The sequence below is a fragment of the Alligator sinensis genome, unplaced genomic scaffold (genome assembly GCF_000455745.1).
Source record: "Alligator sinensis unplaced genomic scaffold, ASM45574v1 scaffold61_1, whole genome shotgun sequence".
NCBI lineage: Eukaryota > Metazoa > Chordata > Crocodylia > Alligatoridae > Alligator > Alligator sinensis.
Genome location: NW_005841986.1, coordinates 674,287 through 696,313, shown reverse-complemented (window position 1 = coordinate 696,313; position 22,027 = coordinate 674,287). Strand labels below are relative to the sequence as shown.

Below are 22,027 nucleotides of genomic sequence, written 5' to 3'. Positions count from 1 at the left end.
CCATAACTGAGCCTCCCTTAAAAAGGCAGATACAGGGCTTGTACTTGTCTTAAAAAGCAATTTGATATTTGACCGCTGAAGGTGTTGCAGGGAGTCCTGGCTCTGCTGAAGTTACCACAGAACAACCCAGGAGCAGACTCCAAGCACTGCTGTTACTGAAGCGAGAGTGAGATCCACAAATTAAGGGGTGACTATTAAAGCCAATCTTGATGCAGGTAGCTGAGAATACATCAGGAAGGAAGAAAAGGACCGCGAAGAAAGACTGCATCTCAGGTGCTGAAGCCAACTGAGAACAGAAGGAAAGCAGACCAGGGGATGATCAAAGCTGGGACAACAAATCCAAAAATAAGTCCGACAAGGACTGAGCTCTCGACAGCAGAGAGCAGCAGAAAAGAGAATATCAGCTATTCATATTGCCCTGGCACCCAGGATAAGATGTCACATGTAAGAAGCTAATGCGAGTGTAACGATTGCTCCTGGCTTACGTGTGCAAAATGATTAACCCAGCTGCACAAAGTCCCGGTGCAGCCGCTGTCACAAGCAACCTGTAATTATCCCCGCAAACCCCGACTCGAAAAAGGAAAAGCAGAGGAGTCCAATTGTTGCCAACTCTGTGCTGGCCAACACGAACGACTGCTTTTTCTCTTCCCGGCCAAGAACAGAAAGCTGCCCCTGCTGTGCTTGTTCCCTCCGCTCTTGTGAGCCGGCAGCACGCTGGAAGTGATGGGGGTCTTTGCTCGCAGGGCCATCGAGAGAGGCGGCTTGCAACGAATTTAGCATTCTAGCTGCTCACGGGACTGGGAGTATGGCTGAAGGGAGAGGCTTAGGAGACAGAGCGTTGCCTGGACCTGATTCTCACCGCCTTATATTGTCAGCATGAAACACGAGAAAGTGTGCATTTATGTTGTCAGTGTGCCATACAAGCGTGCCTCATACCTAGGCAGCATGAAATGCGAGAAGGTGTGCATTGAGCCATAAGTCAACCTCAGTCTTGGCTCCCCTCCCCGCGGTCATCCCTCGCTGCTCAAGCCGGCTCCAAAAGCTGAGACGGGATGGGGAGGAGAGAGAAAGACAGGCCTGTCAAGCACTTCTCCCTCTTCCACCTTCTCTCTGCCCTCCAAACCCTCCTGCACAGGCTGGAAGATGGGGACTGTCCATGCACAAGAGCCCGTTCTCAGAGCTGCGACTCTTCAGGTCTCGCCGGTTCCTGTTCTCTGACAGAAGGAGGAAAAACAATGATCCCGAACCAAACCTTTGCTATCTGAGAGGCTGCTGCTGCTTCCTCGTAGGGATGGGTGAGAAGGGACAGGGACCTCGGGGAGGCTGGAGCAGTAGATGACACCAGAAGACTGGTGCCGGCCTGAGAAGGGAGATCATCTATTCAACCCAGGCTGTTCTTCGCAGGGCAAAGCAGAGCTATTTTCTTGTTGGCGCTAAAGACCCCGTGGAGTCAGAGCCAGCCCTTCACGTCAGACAGGAGCTGAACCTGGGGTGAGCCAGGGCTGAGGGCTGGTAAGTAAATGCCCAGGGGACCAAAGGCCTGCAGGCTGTCGCTGCACAGCAGCCTTGCATGGACACATCAGAGCCCCCAGACCTATTTCTTCCTCCCCTCTCCTTGCAGCCAGCATGGGAGGTGGTGCTACCAGCTTGAGAGGAGGTGGCTCGGATGGAAATTTTCAACTGGAACAAAATCAAATGTTTTAAAAATCCACTGGGACGCCAGGGCAGTTGCAACCGGCAGCTTTATGTACGCCAGCAAAACATCCCTGCTCCGTGCTCACCTGATGGCTGGAAGGAGCCCCAGGCATCTGGACGGGTGCAGAATAGCAAAAGGAGGAACCGTTTAAAGGTGACGACAGCGGAAAAGCAGTCAGTCCAGGTCAAGTCCCAGGCAGGGAGAGAGTGCAGCTGAGCAAAGCTGAAGGTATATTTTTAACCTGAAATTGGGGCACCGAAGGCGGCAGGACCTGGAAGTGCTTACCGCTGTCTGAGCGCCCCTGTTGGGTTTTGTGGTTTTACGGCCCTCCTCCCACGCTGTAAGAAGCGCAAGGATTTCTTTCCGCTCTGGGTGCAATACACTGTCCAGGAAGGGCAGGTTTCCCCTCTCTGCGGGCCTGCCTGGCGAATGGAGACCTCCTGGGCCACAGGCTCTGGAGAAGAGAAAGCGGGGAGACCCCTTCCCACCGCTCAGACTCAGACCCTTTCCCCAGGCAGGCACAATGCCTGCAACAGGGCTTCACAGGTTTCTCTGCAGGCCCAGACATGCTTCAGGGCAGGGCACCGTGAGAGCGCCCTGCTTTGGAGAGAAGCCCGAAACCCGCCCCGAGGCTGGGAAGGCAAAGGAGAGACAGTTTAAACCCTTGTTTACACGGCTTGCTAACGGGCAACAACAGGAACTGCCGGCTTAGAGAGGAGACGCCTGCTTTTTACTGGGGGGGAGGTGTCCCTGTGCAAGATTTACCCTGGGCTGTGAGCACTTCTCATCTCCCTGGGAGTCTTCAAGCTCTGGCAGAGCCTTTCCAGGGAGGAGATGCAGCAGAGATGCAGCGCAGAGCTGGTAGGGGAGCACGAAGTCCCAGCCTGCCAGTCCGACTCCAACCCGCCCGTGCCAACGAAGTGAGGATTAATGACTCGTGGCAGCACCCTCCTCCGCGAAGTTCCTGCAGAGAGCTCCATCAGGCCTCCATCCTGGGGATGGCTCAGTGTTTACAGGGCTTTTTCCAATACTCCGACCCGGGCGATCTGCCGGAGAGGTGCCGTAATCAGGGAACCAGAGCATTCGACTCTCATTGCTTCGGTGACTCTGGAGCCGAGGATGGGGGGGAGCAGGCTGAGGAAGTGAAACAAAGATGCTATGAAGATTAAAGATTTATAAACCCGAGCCGTTTGCGGTGATGTAACTGCCAACCTGTTCCACTGGTGGATGCAGAAATTCTGGTGCTCCGAGCTAACGAGAGCAGGGCTTCGTCCTGGATCATCCAGCAACGAGTCTGCCTGAATCCCAGAGGCAAGATTATGAAAGAGAAGGGGAGCAGTGCAGCAGGACGTGAATGCCCCAATACAGAAACCATGAGCATCAGTCCACACATGCTCTCAGGAAGAGCAAAACCGTGGATACTGCCTGGCTGCAAAATTCTGTAAAGTACCGTACCTTCTGTAAAGGACTGTTAAGCAGCTATACTTTTGCCTTTGGTTTCAGCTGGCTTATCACGAAAGCCAGAGAGTTAGCCAAATTCAAGCTAGATCCTAACCTAGTTGTGCTTAGTGAGCTGGAGGAAAGATGGTCCAGTGACTCGGGTGCTTGTCTAGGACTTACATGAGCTGGGTTCAATCACAGAATCACAGAAAAATCAGGCTGGAAGGGACTGCACAAGGTCATCCAGTCCAGCCCTCTGCTCAAGGCAGGACTGTCTCCATCTGAACTGTTTCGTCCAAGCCTTTGTCCAACCTGCTCTTAAAAACCTTCCACGCATGCAGCTTCCACAACCTCTCTAGGTAACCTGTCCCAATGCTTCACGGTAGGAAGCTCTTCCTAACGTCCAACATAAATTTTCCCTTGCTGTCATTTAAAACTGTTGCTCTTTGTCCTGTCTCCCGCAGTTGCATAACAAGAGTCTATTATTATCTGCAGTCCCGATTCAAGGATGATCTCTACCATGGCTCACTGATGGGTCCTGGGATGACTTAAGAGCCCCGTCCTTGAGCAACAGATCCGTGCACAGAAGTTGCAGGCCTTTCTGCAACAGAGAGCAGGCTGCAGGCTGAGATTCCTCTCCTCTTCCTTCCTCTGCTTTGATGGCAAAGTGCTTTACCTCGAAATCGGCTACCGCTTGGTTGAGGCTGCAGCGCCACTGGAGTCAGATGGCAACCAGCTCCTCCTGTTTCCTTGAGGGCTGCCTGCGATGCATCCTTGTAGTGTTTCCTCCAGCCACCGAGAGATCCCAGGCCTTAGCTAAGCTGGGAGTAGAGCGCTTGTTTTGGGAGTTGAGAGTCAAGCATCTGCACACAGCGTCCAGTCCAGTGAAGCCGGTGCTTGAGGATCATCAACTCCATGCTGGTAACGCTGGCTTCAGCAAGGATGCTGCGTCTGCGCGGCAATCCTCCTCTTCGACGTGGAGGATTTCCTGGAGGCAGCGTTGGTGATATCTCTGCAGGGTCCTGAGATGATGATGGTAGGACACCCGGGCTTCACCTCTAAGTCACCCGCAGAAGAGCATGGGGATGACAACTGCATTGTACACCTGGATCTCAGTGTCTTTCCAAAGATCGGGATGAATAACGACATGCCAAAGAAATTTCCCAAAGGAGCCTATCACTATGCTCTTCAAGTATTTGAAGACTTATCAAATCCTCCCCTCCATCTTCTTGTCTCCAGACTAAACAATCCTGATTCTTCCAACCTTTCCCCATGAGTCATGGTTTCTACAACAGACTTCCTCAGCGATATGGGGGAAGTCTCATAACACCCCTGTGATTCAGCCCCCGACCTGTAAAATGGGATTAACTGGACTTCTCCACATCCAGCAGTGTTGGAAGGATAAAGGCACCAAAAGACTATGAGGCACTACGCAGTTATGGGAATTGATGCCTTACACCTACTTAACATTGGGAAAAACATCTAATTTAAAATCCAGTGGTTTTTTTTGCAGAGATTGAATTGCTTTAAGTACATCCAGAGAAGATTGAGAAGCAGTTGCATCTGCTGACCCCCCTGGCACCCTAGCTGTTGTTCTCCACCCCAAAAACAGCCCCTGTCCGGAGAAAATCCCGACAATTCAAAAGTTGCATGTAGTCATGGCCATTGCCCCCCTCCTTTCTGCCTCTCCCTCCCAGATGGGGAAACCACCTTATAACCAAAAAATCCTAGATGTATAAAATTACATTCAAAAAGCAAAAAGGGGGGGCGGGGGGAGCTAAAGCAACTCTGTCCTTGTGCTCGGTTGGACTAAACCTAGAGCACTCACAGGAATAGTCAAACAGAGCAGAGAAAAAAGCCTGGCAAAGTCAAAGACTGAGCAGCGCCAGAACGAGGGCTTCATGGAAACCCAACAGTGGCTCCGTCAGAGAAGCAGATCAGTGTTCGATTCCCTCTCCGCCTGGACTTGGTGTAACAGTGTGTGCAAAACTGGATGAGGAGGAATACAAAAGCTTTCTTTTCTCTATACTAGCCTTTCCCCCCCTGATTGCGAGTACTGCAGAAGCTTCGCTGGTGGGAACGCCAGCAGAGAAAAGCCTTTGGCGTTTTGACCGTTGCATCATTTAGATTTGCTCCAAGTAGGGCGACGTGACGTATTAAAATACTAACAAGCAGTCAGCATGAATGTATTTAAGCCTTGAGCATCAGGAGTGACAAAACCAATAGGAAATTATTGGGGGTGGGAGATTAACGTGCAGGCACGACTTCAGTGGCCAGCTTGGCAGAAACCCTATTTCAAGGGAATAAGCTAGCAAGGCCCTAACGAAGCGATTCTCGATCAGGCCGCCGCAGCGCCCTGGGATCCTTTCAAGGGTGCCCTGCAGTAGCACACGTTAGCAGTACTATGTGTACAGATGTGATTTGCAAGAGAGTTTGAAGGGGACTTCGTAGTGTCAAAAATACTCTGCCCTGTTGTGGTCTCTCCAAGCCCTTTGCTACAGGAGAATTGCTCTAGTATTTTTCTGTGCCAAAAACACAACTGCAAACTAAGAGCCGGCATTCTCCAAGGGGTGCCTCAAGGCTATCAAGGAGTGCCTTGAGCCTAAAAATGTTGAGACCTCGCTGCCCTAACAAAAGCTGTTCTCTTAGGATGACAAGGTTCTTTGGGTTAATCTGATATCTTTTATTAGACCAACTTAAATAGTTGGAAATTTTTTTTTTAGCAAGCTTTCGGGTTTAAAAACCCGATCACATTCAACATCCAGGCAAATAAGTTTTCTTTGGTCCTTTAAACACCATCAGACGTTCTGGAGACAAATGTATTATCCTAGACCGTTCGCAATGGCAGCACAAGTTTGTCCGTGTCCCGCTGTTGCATAAATTGCCATGTATTTATGCCATTTGTATAACACTGATCGCAGATGCACAAGGAGCAACAGGGCAGCCTTCAGCTGCAGCCCGTGCTTGGCTCACTCTGCAGGGCAGGCCGACTGTGGTGTTGACTGAGGTCTGTGTTGTGTTTGAGAGGGGTTTTGGTAAATGATCTGTTCAGGAGGAATTAGGCTGAGACCCAACTGATCTCACATGGACCACTGAATAGTTACCAGATGATGACAGCTTTTGGCTACAACCAACTCAGGGCAAATCCGAACCAGAGACATGATGTTTTCATATCCCTTTGCAAAATTAAGCCAAGCAGCCTATTTAATGTGGCAGCCTCCTATTTACCTGCGACGAACAACTGGCCCAGAGTCCATTTTATAAACTTCACTCCAGTGTTTATATGCAACAAAGTTAGCAGCACAACAGGTTCTGTTAAAATAATTAAGTCAATTTATTCTTCTTTTGTGGTGCTGAAACAGCTAATCCCCACATTTGTCATGTACAATTCTGGAGGCTGCAGAGAAGGCAGGACCACTTCCACACTGGAAACAGGTCAATATTACAAACAGATGAGAGACAAACACATATATTGTACAAAGCCATAGCAACCAGTGCAGAATGATAATTCAGACTAAGGTAAAAAAAAAAAAAAAAAAAAAAGTGCAGAGGGTCAGAAAAATGATATCACTAGGCAGATCTATTTGGCTTTATTCATCCTACTGGGAGGAAATAAGAAGTGTTTTATAAAAGAGCTAGACAAATCTCATTTGTATTCAAGGAAGTGGACTTTTACAGAAGAATTTGCCTGTCTAAAGAGCACTGGAAAACATGCACGTGAGGGTAGAGGCGTTTGGAAAGAGACAGTACCACGGAGCCGGAGACTTGCAGACCAGAAGTATTCGGATGGAGAGGTCGTGGCTACAGCAGGACCCTAGGAGCCAAGACCTTCTGACACCAGACTGCGTGAATTTAGTTAGTCAAGTCACTTAATCACTGCGAGTCCCGATTTCAAAAGAAAAATTAAAATGCCTGCCAGCCTCACAGGATCATGGTGACGAAGACTCTGGTGATGCTTATCGACCCCCTAGTCGTCAGTGTGGTAGAGGAGATATCCTTCATTAGACCAACTAGACAGTTGCAAAAAGAAAAAATGTCTTTATTTGTAAGCTTTCGGGTAGACGCCACTATCGACCACCATGGGATATTCAGATGAATACCTACCTCTTACTCAGAGCTCTTCGTCAGCACAGCTCAAAATACTCTGTAGAGGTTAGTACCATTATCCCCAACTCAAGCAGAGAAACTGAGGCATGCCGCAATTTGTCGAAGACCAGGCAGTAAACCAGTGGCAAAACTGGGAACAGAATCTAGGTTTTCTGAGTCCCAGTCCAGGGCTCTGGCCTTCGCCTTGGGACTGGGTCCAGGGTACACTTGGGCAATCCGTATTTTAGGGCTGCATTTCAGACACTTTGAGTACCTGCAGCTTAACAAAGGTGTTCAGCGCCTTTGGGAAGAGAGAAAAAGCACCTCACCAGAGTGAAGCAGTTTCCTTCATGGTGCTTCAAATGGCACTCCCACATCTTCTTACCTCTAACTCCAAGTCAGGAAAAGGCTTGGGGGAAAAGAATCCAACACCTGGCCATCCTTACCCATCGCCACGCACAAGAGGCGAGAGGCACGCACAGCGAAGGGGAAGGATACATACTGCGAGCACTGAGATCTGCTAATAACCACTGGGCAGAGGTTCATGAGGATGACCTACTGCTATCAACATGTGAGCTTCGCTGTCTGGTTGAAGCAATTCGATAAAAGATGCTTTTAAAAAGTTTAATGAAACCCCAACATTCAGTGGGACAAAAGCCAGAGAGACCTGACGGTTAGACTCACTCTGCCATATAAAAGTAGCTTTCCTCTTGAGCTCACCAGCAAAACCCATGGTATTCATTAATGCGGGGAGCTTCATCTCCCTGGCTTAGCTTCAATCATCATTTGCTTGTACAGCTCATGTCTTCTTCATCCAGGAACCACTGAATCAGTAGGTGAGCAAACTGTACACATACCACCAGGGTGAAATACTAATCTTCAACATTGAAAATAACTGCAACTCACCAATATATCATCCTTCAAACCATGTGAAGGTAAGAAAATCACAGAAAGAGATGGGTGAGCGTGTTATAATGCACACAGGACTCCCTGAGCTGATGCTAATACCATATTTTCCTGCAAACACTAAACCCCGGGATAAGAGATGCACCTAGTTGTGCGCAATGAAGACAAAAAGATCTTCCCTTACAGCGAGTGACTGAGCCGCAGCAGAGCCTACCCGCGGAGCCTGCCCACTGCTCTGCTTCCTGCAGTTACTTCCTCTTGGGCCCAGCCACAGCTTAAGCGACGCGTTGCTATTACTGTATTTCCTTGCTTACAATGCGCAGCCCAATTTCCAGCAGCTGGCTTTTCGGGGAAAAAGGTGAACGTTGCATTCAGGAAATACAGTACTTTTGAAGTTATCTTGACTTTAAAAGACCCCTAATATTCACTGTTTCCAGCTTCCAAGATACCTAATCCAGCGCATGCTCTCCCTAGCTGTTTTCAGGTTACATTTATGATGCACAATTTACTGGCAGGTCTTTCCAAACTCCAACTGAAAGCAAATGGTAAAAGTACAACTCGCCTGTCTCAGGCCAAGAAAAATAAAAACCGTGTAAGCTCAGATACACCATAAGCTTATCTTTGTGTAATGTGAATACAATATTGCCTTTTTGTTCCAACTGAGCAATTTCTTAAAAACAAGTTGACTGCATTGGAAAGGGTCAACAGTATTGCATAGTTTGATTCAATCCCCTCTAGCTAAATACCAACTTTCAACATCGGAAAATTATTCTGTTAATGAAGCATATATAGAGTTAACCGCAAATCTAACAAGCCTTGAAACGGGCTGTGTTTTTATTTCCCAGTTTGCACTGAGGCACACATTTCTTCTACCCCAAGATATTCCCATCATATCCATGAACCAAAACAAGTTAAGGTCATCAAATTATGCAAGGTTTCATTTTCAAGGGTTGCCGGATTGTCGTCCTCTTTTGAAACTAAAAATAACAAGAGCTGGAATTTGTGGTCACGGTCAAAGAGCGATAAAAATTAAGAGCAGATAAGGCCATAAATAAAAGTCTTTGAGACTTGCAAACTTGATTTTGTTGAACCAGAGGATCACTGCCATTTAATGAAAAGCACAAAGCACCAAGTGTTTGCTGCAGCGAACAGAGAAGCCAAGGCTCCAAGAGCTCCCAAATCCAACGCAGAAGGCCGATTTTCCAAAGTACGGCAGGCAGCAGTGCTCGAAACCGGGGAGTGCAATGCCCATTTGCTTAAACACATTTGTCACAAAACCTGGGTGAGGGCACAGATTACCCAGTTTTTTAACTGTAAGTAATCCACAAGGATTATTTTAGGCAGTAATTGTGAAATGAATTTTCCACTCTATCACCTCCATATGAAAAGCAGCAGGTGCAGCTACATCCCATTCCCCAACGCTCCTGCAATGTTCAATAAAGCACCTACAATACAAACTTGGGTGAATTATTCAGAGGGATGTACTGAGCTCTGAGATGGGTGAATACAAGACTATTTTATAACAGCCAACAGTTTTGCAGCCCACTCCCAGCTGTGGCTTCTGGACCAGCCCCAGCAGGGGCTGTATACTGACCACTATTATTTCTTCTTACTTCTTAGGGAATGAGGTAAGGAGCATTACTCAAGCTGCTTTGGTTCATCAAATGATTCAGAGGCCATTTATGAGTAGTACATTTTCCACAAATTGAAAAAAAGAAAGTCTTACTGATTTGATACCCGTGTCTTTAACCAATGCCAGTCGTGGCTGTATCCGAGAGCCACACTGGGGTGACCAGATGTGGCGAGGTAGGAAATATCCAGGCTACACCGTGCCTTGGCAGCCTGTGTTTCAAAGACAACAGGACCGTCTCCGAAATGTCTGCTAATATCCCAGCGTACGGTGTTTGGGAGAGCTCTGCCTACAGCCAAGGAGTGCAAAGTGCAGACATCATCCGTTTCAACCTTGCAAAGCAGGTAAGACCACCTGGGAAAAATCCTGTCATCTAGAAGAGCGCCCCTCACTCTCCCTTTTTTAGACTCAAAGCACCGCTCAGAAAACGCCAGCTCTGAGCTTCCACTCGTGTTTTTGACTATGGAAAATTAATACAGCAATTCCTTGGGTGCAGAGATCTCAAAGACCACAACGGGGTTTGGACACTGTGGATTCCTAGTTGAAATCTCTGGGTTTATCTTGTGAATCGCGTGTAGGTGTTTGCACGCCTAACGTTGCTTGAAAAAAGGATCTCACTGCACCCTGGTTACAAATCACTGGTCTATGACTAGAAGTAATACCAGCTGGCTTTAGCCTTCCTGCCGTCATAACGCGAACGAGGGGTACGGTAACAGTAGCTTAAATGGCAGAAGGCACCACAGCATTAAGCTCCTGGTCCGCAGGGGAATAGCTGGGGATGCAGCGGAGCAAAGAGAAGTGAGCTGCATCCGGAGGGCAAGAGGCTGAGCACAACAGACTAAGCTTCCAGTGAAGGGCTATAGGTATTGTAGGGGGGGGAACTACCTGCTCACGTGTACACACCCAGCCAAATCAATGCTGAACCTGTCTGCTTCTGCACCAGTATCAGCTAAAAGAAGTATAAACCTATTTCATTCCAGATTAAAGTTACAGTAACTTAGCTCCACTTATACCGGTGTAGGAGCAGACAGGTGAAGCATCATCATGGGTTCAGTATGATGGCTGGTACAATCTAAAACTAGCAGAGTTGTTTGTCTATCCACATCTAAGAAAGAAGGGGGTGCATCTAAAGACTGGCAACAAGTAATGCCCGAGATTGGTGGGAACAGGGAGAAGTGCATCATTGAGCTTGTCCCCAAATGTGTGCCCGTCAGTGCTTTGACCTCACACGCCTCTGACGGGGAGGGACTGGGCCTGAGCTATCTAGCTACAGCACTGTGGCTGTCTATCCCAGACAGGCAAATCATAATCACATTAGCCAAATAAGCCTCTGTAGGACAATGAAGGTCTCATAGACAATTTATAGACATTAGGGCTGGAAGGGACCTCGCGAGATCATTGGGTCCAGCCCCCCGCTCAAAGGGGCAGGAAGTCAGACCACCCCAGCGAGATGAGCATCCAAGCATTTCTTAAAGGTGTCCAGAGCAGGTGCTTGCACCACTTCTGGGGGGGAGTCTGTTCCAGACTCTGGAGACTCGGATGGTAAAGAAGTTTTTCCTTGTGTCCAGTCTAAAATGGTCTTCAGGAGTCTGTGACCGTTAGACCTTGTCTTCCCTTGGGGTGCCCTGGTGAACAGGCGTTCCCCCAGTTCCTGATGCACACCCCTGATGCACACCCCTGATGTACTTACAGGCTGCCACCAAGTCCCCCTGAGCCTGCGCTTCTCCAGGCTGAAGAGTCCCATGGCTCAGCCTCTCCTCATAAGGCCTGCTCTCTCGACCTCTGATCATGCGTGTGGTTCTTCTCTGGACTCTCTCGAGCTTCTCCACGTCCTTCCCAAAGTGCGGACCCCAGAACTGGATGCAGTACTCCAGCTGCGGCCTCACCAAGGCCGAGTAAAGCAGGAGGATGACTTCTTGGGTCCTGCCATGCATCGGTGGATGCAAGCCAGAGTTTTATTTGCTTTGCTGGCTGCGGCATCACATTGGTGGCTCATGTTCATCTTGTGGTCGATCAGGACTCCCAAGTCTTTTTCGGTCGTGGTGCTAGTGAGTGTAGCACCATGACAGAAAGAGACTTGGGGGTCATGATACAATCTGATTATTTGCCACAGCAGCATGACATTTCATTTTATTGCAGGAAACAGATTGCTTGTGTCACAGCCTTGCAACTGAGCTGAAGGTACCACGAACAGACTGCGGCATTTGAAACTCAGTCCTTACCTTATACGCTATGCAACAAAATTACCTGAGACCTATGCTACTCAGAGACTTAGTCAATCTAAAAACGTATTTAAACTGCATCTAAAGCAAGCCGTGATGAATATAAGGACAGCATCGGCCTAAATAATTGAAGACAGCACTTCAGGCTATGGACCAATTAAACATGAAAAAGATGGCACAGAGAAATGCTGGTAAGGAATGCAGATACAGCTGGCCTTCCCAGATTTTGCAGAAAGCTGGCGTATAGGACGTCAGGTCGGAAAGATGAAACTGCCGTCTATGCAGAGATTCATAAAAAGATATATGCAGAGATTCATAAGAGGCCTTCCAACGGAGGAGTCTGTCAGGAATCTGTTGCAAATGGCTAACCCTGTTGCTCACTCGAGCACAGCTGACCTGTTATTCACATGAAATGCACAGAAATGAGAAGTGTCCCGGTGTTCACAGGAAACTCTTACTACCAGATTGCTCCAGAATTAAGAGGTTTGCCTTCGTAATTAACGGTCACTGAACAGTTTTGAGAAATCCTACCAAAACCCAGGCCCCTGAATGCTCTTTCCCCCAGAAGGAGATGGGATATTAGTACGTGACTGGCAATAGCTGTGTTGCTTAACGCCTCCTTTGCAGAACGGTAGGGATGTTGAAAGGCTACGAAAGCCACATGAAATCGTAACCAGGTTTTATCAGTGCCGATCAGCACAAAGTCTGAAGGAAGCACCTCGGGGCTCGTCTGCACCGTTTCAGAGAGCAGCTCAGGGAAACAGGACTGAGCACGCCTGGCCCACACTCGGCGCACCTGCTTCTGCTGACCTAAACCAGCGCTGCCAGCTCTCCCATGCGGCTGCTTCAGGATCATCCCCCGTGCGGGCTCCTGAGCTCTCAGTCCCTGGCAGGTCTGCCAGAGCCTGATGGGGAGGAGCGTGGAGCCACCTTCACAGGTTCACACGCTCAGAAAAGTTCCAGTGAGAACAGGCAGACCCGACTCTGGAGAGGACAGCGTGGCCACAGGTTTGCAAACCACGGGAAGAGCTAAGTTCAAGCCACGCGCTCCTGTCATTTTGTGCTGCATCAAGGGACATTTTTGAGATCAAGATAAGGGACATTAGGGAGCGTGTTGATCTGCTGAACAACTGTTAAAAAGAAAGTAGCCTGACACATGCGGTCGCTGCACCCGCGATCTGCACAAAGGAGGTAACAGGATGATCTTGTTTTTGCTTAGATCTCTCCCTTGCAGAAGTCCGTCACAGGACTCGGAAACAGCAACACCCAGAGCAGTTACTGAGTAATTTATTAAGTTCTAGGAAAACTGATCCGGTGACCATCTCCATGGCTACCTGCCTGGTAATCAGAGATTTTAGAAATTACTTCAATTGGCATAAAGGATCCCAAAATACCATATTTTCTCGCACATAGCACACCCTGGAACATAAAATCTACCTTGTTTTTGAAAGGCAGAATAAAGAAATAGATTTTCCCAGAGTTATGGCTGCATAAAGCAGGGACAAAGCCTGATCTTCAGCTCACTCACCCCCCTCTTCCTGCTTACCTAAAGCTGAAACCCTAGCTGCTGCTGAGGGCTGGTCTCCAAGGGCTAGATCCGCGATTCTCAAAAGAGCTCTGAAACAGGGGGAGAGAGACCAGGAGCTGCTAGCAGACAGCAAAATTGCCCTAAGGAAGTTTAGCTTGATTAGTGGATCATTAAAAAGGACAGACAATTGTTAACACCTGTAGAGTGAAGAACAATAAGCCATTAAGTCATATATTGCATAGACATTAGGGCTGGAAGGGACCTCGCAAGATCATCCGGTCCAGTCCCCCGCCCAAAGGGGCAGGCAGTCAGCAGGGGTCAAATGATCCCACCAAGATAAACATCCAAGTGTTTCATAAGGAAGCCAGAGTAGGTGCCTGCACCACCTCAGGAAGGAAGTCTACTCCAGGCCCTGGGGACTTGAAGAGTAAAGAAGTTTTTCCTCATGTCTAGCCTAAAACGGTCTTCCAAGAGTTTGTGACCACTGGACCCAGTCTTCTCATGGGGTGCCCTGGTGAACAGGCGTTCCCCCAGTTCCTGATGCACACCCCTGACGTACTTATAGGCTGCCACCGAGTCTCCCCTGAGCCTGCGCTTTTCCAGGCTGAAGAGTCCCACAACTCTCAAACTCTCCTCATAAGGCCTGCTCTCTTGACCTCTGATCATGACCGTGGCTCTCCTCTGGACTCTCTCGAGCTTCTCCACGTCCTTTCTGAATTGCGAAGCCCAGAACAGCTGTGGACTCACCAAGCCCGAGTAAAGTGGGAGGAAGACTTTCTGGGTCTTGTTTGAGATGCATTGGAAGATGCAAGCCAGAGTTTTGATCACTTTGCCAGCTGTGGCATCACATTGGTGGTTCATGTTCATCTTGGGGTCCATCATGACCCCCAAGTCTCTTTCCGATGCGGTGCTAGTGAGTGTACTACTGCCAAGCCTATAAGTGTGGTGCGAGGTCTTTCTCCTGAGGTGGAGCACCTTGCATTTCTCAGCACTGAATGCCATCAGGTTTTGATCTTGTAAGCCTGTTGGGGTTGGCCTGGATTGCCAGTTTATCCTCTATGGTGGCCACACTTCCCCATAGTTTGGTGTCGTCGGCAAACAGCCATTCCACTTATAACACCCGAGTCCAGATCATTTATAAATACACTGAAGAGTATGCATCCAAGAACAGAGCCCACAGGGGATGCCACTGGCGACCACGCTCCAAGTTGATTCGGTTCCATCAACTATCATTCTCTGGGTCCGTCCACAGGGCCAGTTCCCAAGCCATCGAACTGTGAAATTGTCTAAGCCGCAATTCCCCAATTTCTTCCATGAGGTGATCATGGGACTCCGGGTCAAAGGCTTTCTTGAAGTCCAAAAATATGATATCCACCCCTTCTCCTTTGTCCAGGTGATGCGGCACCTGGTCACAGAAGAAAATCAGGTTGGTCAGACAAGATCTACCCGCCACGAAGCCGTGTTGGCGCTCTCTCAGAAATTACCTTCTGTTAGGATGTTGATAATGGTTTCCTTGATGATTTTTTCCAAGATCTTTCCAGGGACTGAGGTCAAGCTAACTGCCCTGTAGTTCTCTGGATCTTCCTTTCTCCTTTTCTTGAAGATAGGCACCACACTGGCCCTCTTCCAATCATCAGGCATGTTGCCCGAGTGCCATGAGTTCTTGAATAGCCTCGCCGTAGGCTGTGCTATAGTGTCAGCTAGTTACTTTAGCACTCTCGGGTGCAATTCCATCAGAGCCGGCTGATTTGTGGATGTCCAGCATCTTAAGGTGTTCCCTCACAAGACCAGTGGTAATGACGGGTGCAGTCATTACCTTCCCCGGTGATCCTGCCTCGTCAGGCAGGGTGATCCCACTGGGCTGACGGAAGACCAACACAAAGTAGTTGTTAAAGAGACTGGCTTTTTCCTGGGTGTCAGTTATCAGCTGCTCCACTTGGTTTAGTAAGTGTCCAATGTTACCCTTGTTCTTTTTCCCAACTTCTCACATATTTGAAGAAGGACTTTTTATAGTCCTTGATTTGAGTAGCCAGTTTGAGCTCAGTTTCAACCTTGGCTTTCCAAGTTTGCTCCCTGCAGGTGTGGGCTAGTGCTGGGTACTCCTCCTTAGTGGTGTTTCCCGTCTTCCATCCTTTATAAGCTTGTTTTTTTAGGTGCAGGAGGTCCTCGAGTTCCCTATTGAGCCAAGGAGGTCATCCAGCCCTTTTGCTACTTTTTTCTGTGGGGTTGGAATGGACTTCCCTTGTGCTTCACGGATTGCATCCTTGAGGAACGACTACTCATCATGGGCATTCCTCCCCTGCCAGACTGTGGTTTCTCAGGGCCTGAACAACTAGCCTCCTAAGCTTGTGGAAGTCGGCTTTCCTAAAGTCGAGGACTTCCATACTGCTGACTGACTTGCCAGCTTTGCAGTGAATAGAGAAAATGCTCAACACGTGGTCACTGTCTCCCAGCTTCCCTTTGATTCTCAGGTCACGGACTAGAACATCCCCTTTGGCCAATACCAAGTCCAGCAGCGCCTTGCCCCTAGTCAGTTCGTAGACTTTTCCAAACCAGACATAAAATCAGTTTCCCCCCTTAATGCATGCACCCTAATTTTTTTGGGGTGGGGAGAGGGGGCCGATTTTTGGAGAAAAAGGTGTGTGTTGTACGTGAGAAAATATTGTAAATTAAAAATCTTTTCACTCAGCCTTTGTGACCCATGACATTTAAGGTTAGTTTTCAAGTGTACTGCATGCACAATCATTCCACCAAACCTCAGGATGGAACGCCGTGAAAACTGATTCTTCACTTATGAGCCTGCTCGGGGGTTTGGTTATTGCAAAAATGCAGAAGGTATGACATTTTCTGATGGCTCTTCCACCTCACTAACAGTGCCAGGATTTCCTGTGTATCCCTGATTTCTTCCCTGCCATCTTTAACACGCCACATAATAGCTAGCTTCTTCCACCGTAAGCAGCACCTTATTTGTTCTAAGTAATCCCAAAGACTTTTAAAAGTGCCCGGCGCAGCAGCGCAAACATGTGTACAAATGCCCTCATTGTGAGGGACTAAGAAAATGCACACTAGCCTGTCATAATGCACATTAACTAAAGAACACAGTTTTTAAGTGACGCTTAAGACCCATTAACCTATTTTAATATGCATTAACTCTAATTAGACTTTTTTAAAGTGAAGCTTTAATGCACATTAAAATAGGCTAATGCGCATTAAAGCACGTGTAGACATGCCCTAAGCAAGCTATGCTGGAAACACAACCAATTTGACCAAAACAGTATTTTCAGACAAGACAGATGTCAAATTTAAAACAAAGGAGTGTGGAATTATGACATCACAAGACGCCAGTACACCACAGTGAAATTCAGGCTGACAGAAAACAAAGCAACACGCTTCAACATGACAGTACCTGACTGGAAGACGTATCTGGCCAAGCCTTGCATTAACTCTGCTGGCCACGTAGGTGGTGCCGACTCTCCTGTTTCCCTCTTGAGTCGAAATGTCAGTTCGAATCCAAAACCACTTGGCCCGTCTGTTCCTGTAAACCTGGAACGAGTAAAAAGTAAAAAGAATTACAATGCGCCTTCTTGACAAGGACTGGTTTTAGGACTAGGTATGTGGGAGAAGAGGAGGCAGGCATAAAATATGTCGGTTTTCACAAGGCCATGCCATTTCTCCTCTGCCTCCTTGGAAGAAGAGGTTTTAGACCTTTTCCAGTTGTGCTTCAGTCTACGTGCAGACCTGGCGCAGAATCACTGGGTCAGCTAGCACAAGACTTGGGTCAGAAGTAACGGTTACATTAATGCTTTCAAGCAGAACAATTGTTCTCAACCTTGGTGTGAAGCTGGTTTCCAGGGATCACTGAAATTTTATAGTCAGATTTTTTGGCTTTTTGAAAGGCTGTACACTTCGCATAGATAACTGCGGTAATTTGATTTACAGAATACTGAACACTGAGGAATGTGAAATTCATGAAACAGCCAGCAAGTTACATTTTCATATTCTTTATGCATAAAATTAAATTTCTGTGCATCAAAAATGATAACAAGGCACTGAACTTTAAATAAATATTTTTCAAGTATTACATCATATGGGTGGGTTCAGGGCCAACGAAGGCCACAGTATTTATTCTGGGATGTGGCGCACAGTATTCTGCACTGGAGGGTCCCTTCCAACCCCAATTCTCTACGATTCTATGAACAGAAAAGTAGAAATTGCAGGCACAGGTAGAAATATTACAAACCTGATTTAATTCTTTTAACTGTTACTATATACGTTGTAGGAGTCCAGCAGAATTTATTGCCAAGGTGCCTTTTCTCTGGTGTATCCAGGCAGCACTGAATGTGTTGAACCGGGAACCAGGTGCAGCAGAAACACCAGATGCCTGGCCACTTCCTATTTCTGTAGGCTTGGGTGCCAGTTTGACTTGGCTAAGTTGGGCAAGGACAATAAGGCTGCACTGAGCAGCATTAGGGGGTCATCCTGGAGGAACAAACAAAAGACTGGCCCCCCACAAGCAGCCCCTCACTTACGAGTTCCAAATTTTATGCCCTTAAAACGGCAAAACATCTCTCCAAGTCGACAGGAACGGTGGGTACAAAGACTTAATCCACAGAGCTGGAGTTAAAACCTGTGTTAGTATAAAGGAAGCAAATATCACTAATGCCACCATGTCTTACTTGCCTGTTATAGGCTGTTCTGTGAAGTCCAATATCTATATTTATCCACGGAGAGATCTATCTATCTATCCACAGAGAGATCCATCCATCGATCGCACGGAGAAATCCTACAAGATCTTGTGAACCAGTACCGTTCTGAGAGTTGTGCAAGTTAGCAAAAACCCTTATAGTTACTGGAAAGATCCATAGAGAAACTTTGTGAACTCCTTGGATCCAGCTGCCTCACTGACATGAAAGATAGGATGCAGAAAGCATTACTAGTCTATGGGATACAGACAAATACCTAGTTGGTCTAAAAAAAAATATCACCTCTACCATGAGCTCTGATTCCCTAGTGGTCTATTTATACTAAAAACAGACAGACAGTAGGAAAGGCTTGACTAGAACATTTTCCAGTTGTGGAGCACGGACCACGAGGGCTTCCAAGGGCTGAGAGAGCTACTATAAGGACAAAGAGGTTGTCTGTCTTCATAAAAACAGAAGCAGTGCCATACTGGGTCAGACCAATGGCCCAATACCCTGTTCAGTGGCAGGACTGGATCCTTTAGAGCAGCATTTCTCAACCGGTGAGTTGTGGCCCAAAAGTGGGTCGCAAGAATATTTGAAAGGGTTGCAAGCAAGACCCAGAAAAATGCAGGTTTCCCTTTATAGGCTGGCAGCCTTCCAGCCTGCAAGAAGCTGTTTGGGGTGATTGGCGGCAGCGGGTGCATGTGTGTCTGCACACGCACACGGCCAGCATGCAGCCAGGCAGGGTGGTGGGAGCAGGCCCAGCAGCTGGATGCACGTAAGTGTACAGGGGGTGGGGTAGGAGGTCCAGGCCTTGGGGACTGTCTGGTGGGGCAGGGCTGTGGAGAGAACAGCTGGGGGGCGTGCCTGCTGGCACTGGGGGAAGGTGGCCAGGCACTGAGACTGCATCAGGGCAGAGGAGGCAGGGGGAAGGTGCCTGCCCCCCCAGCAGGGAAAGGGAGTGGGGAGGGCCCTTCAGGGGCAGCAGGGAGCTACGTGGCTGGGCTGGTGGCACTGGAGCTGGTGCTCATTCTCTCAGGGGCGAGGTGCCCAGGAGATGCCATGGCCAGGCTGCCCGGTGCGGCCCAGGAGCCCCAGCCCAGATCCTCTCCTCCTTCCTCCAGCCCGTGCCAGGGCCGGATTCACTCTGCTGCCGGCTGCATGAGCCAGAGCCACTGTAGCCACTGCACTCCAGCCTGAATGGGACCGGGGCAGCTCCAGGGGGCAGGGGGCTACAGGTTGGGAGTGAGGGGCACCAGCAAGGCCAGGGCACCGTGGGTCAGGACTGTCCACCGGTGGTTGCAAATGGGTCCTGGTACAAAAAGGGTTGAGAACCACCACTGTAGAGGAAGAGCAATGAACTGAATCTCTCTAGAGGGATCGATCCCGTATTCATTACCCTCCCTGGCATCTACCCTTATTGGTATAGAGATGCCAGAGGGAACATCTCCAACCAGTCTGTTCAGCAGCTATTACTAAATGTTCAAGGTAGCTCTGGATGGGGCAACATCTAGGAGAGTTTGAGAACGACAAAATAGAAGGGCCACGTTGTTCCCTTCACAGCAAACCCTAACTATTTTTATTAGGGTTTCTTTGATGCACGTTAAATTGTGATCGGATTTGCAAATGACATCAGCGTATATCCAAGGACGGGGCTCAGCTACGAAACAACCTGCAGAGATGAGAGCAGCTGTGACTGCAGGCAACGAGAGAAAGGATAGTGAATAATTAAAGTCTTCTACGCGGGAGAGGAAAAAACAACAAATGCAGCAAAGACACAAATTACGGGCGTAACTCAGCAGCTTTGCCCAGCACATTAAAGCCTCTTCATTTTCATGGGGTCCTCTTAATCCTGTTCCTAGCAAAGCACTCCACAGGCACTGACCTAGAGGAAAAGCGAATTGTCTACAAAAGGGACAGATGCTGTATTCAAGAACGGCGGACTGAAAGCCGTGACTGCACTTTTTAAACAGAAAACAACTGCACTGTTTAGCGCTGACCGAACCATTAACCGCAGCAGTAACTTAGGATCGCAAGTAGAATTTAAACATACAGTAAAACTCGCCCCGCCGGACCACTTCTGAGCAGGGATCCTGGTTTTCTCTGATAAAAAAAAAAATCTCCAATTTTTGGATTAAAAAACGGAACCCAAAATCCGCATTTTTCCATGCTTAAAATGAAACGACCACTGTATATGCATCCATATATTAGTGGCGTTTCATTTTAATCACATGGGAAAATGTGGATTTGGGGTTACTTTTTTCATTCAAAAACTGGGGATTTTTTTTTAATCGGAGAAAACCAAGATCCGTGCTTATGAGGACAAACTGAAACAACTGCTTCAGGAAGCTGGCAGTCTCAGAACTGTAGATCAGTGTTTTATTTCATATGCTTGGGGATATTTTGGAGGGGTTTTTTAATACAGGAGATTGCTTCATAGGCGTCGTCTCAAAAGGGATGGTCTCCTAAAAAAAAAAAAAAGAAAAAGAGGCGTCTCTGTCCTAGGTATGAAAAATGTCGATTCCAGGGTTACCTTTGATGCCTTACCTCAAACTGTCAAGAGTCAATGTTGAAGCTACCGCATAATGCCGACCTCTCTCAGTGAATATACACATGATTTCAGGGCTAAGTGGATGGAGGGGAGTCCTTGCAAGCAGGTAGCTCCACTGAAGTCAGAGGGGCTATTGAGGAGGTAACACCTGGACTCCTCGCTAGTTCAGTTCTGCCTAAAGCTGTTCAAGTTCTACCGTACAAAGGGAATCTGAATATCCAACCCTAAGCTGCATGGCTAGAACGACACGATTTTCATGGTGACTACAAAAAGAAGCAAAACAGAGACGTTCTGCCACCACGGAGCATGATGCAGGTTTAATATGAAAACAGCCTGTGTATTAAAGGAAATTCTTCTTTGCAAAAAAATGCAACCACTTTGACAGCTTGGCAAGAATGACTTTGCAGCATTCAGATCTTTAAATAAAGAATGTGGTTAAAGGAAACTATTCTTTGGAAGTGGCTTTATTCCACTGAATAGATTGAAACAGTGGTAAGAGAAGTTGCATTTGAAGGTCTGATCCAAAATGTTTGCTATATGCTTGTCAGTGACAAGTGGTTACTGAAAAAGCCGCCGTTTTGCAGACTGAAACTCTGAACAGATGTAGCTGGTGTGTCTTCTATTAGCACGCAAGGGGAACAACAATCGAGGGGCTGCAAGTCTGATCTGAAGCCATTTACTCTCGAGCTTGTAATGTGTAAATATATATATGTGGAATAAAGAAATACCCTTACTCTTCATGCCTTATTTTAAAAGCCAATCTATACTCACTATGAAATCCTTCCGTATTTACTTAGGAGGCAAGCCTCATGTTAACATATATGTTCAGAACATGCAAAGCATTTCCCAAAACAGAAACAAAGAAAAGTACCCCTGTATTTTGGGACCCCTATGAATCACTTTGCCTAGATCCAAGATCTGATTCACTACTTCACCAAAGCTGCCGTTTTTGTTTCTCCCTTGAACATCATTTCTAAAGAAAATAAACTGTGAGAGATGTCACAGCAGTTATCCTAAAAGCCAACAAGAAAAATCAGGTTTCCCTCCTTAATACACCCCCCCCAACGTGCAGGGTGGGGGGGGTGATTTTTGGAGAAAAAGGTGTGTGTTGTATGTGAGAAAATATGGTAAATTAAAAAGCCTTCCAAATCTTTTCACTCAGCCTTTGTGACCTATGCCATTTAAGGTTAGTTTTCAAATATACGGGCTGCACAATCATTTCACCGAACCTCAGGACTGAACACCGTGAAAGCTGATTCTTCATCTCTGAGCCTGCTCGGGGGGGG

At 47.7% G+C, this 22,027-nt stretch overlaps 1 protein-coding gene across 1 annotated transcript in view; it reads right to left on the bottom strand.

The window, feature by feature from the left end:
* SUFU (SUFU negative regulator of hedgehog signaling) overlaps positions 1–22,027 on the bottom strand; it is a gene marked incomplete at its 5' end in the record, with an annotated part of 112,723 nt that overhangs the window by 59,340 nt on the left and 31,356 nt on the right. The window contains one exon of the mRNA XM_006021310.3: positions 16,915–17,051. Within this exon, the coding sequence (XP_006021372.1) occupies positions 16,915–17,051 (137 nt within the window). The remainder of the gene's footprint in view (positions 1–16,914; positions 17,052–22,027) is intronic.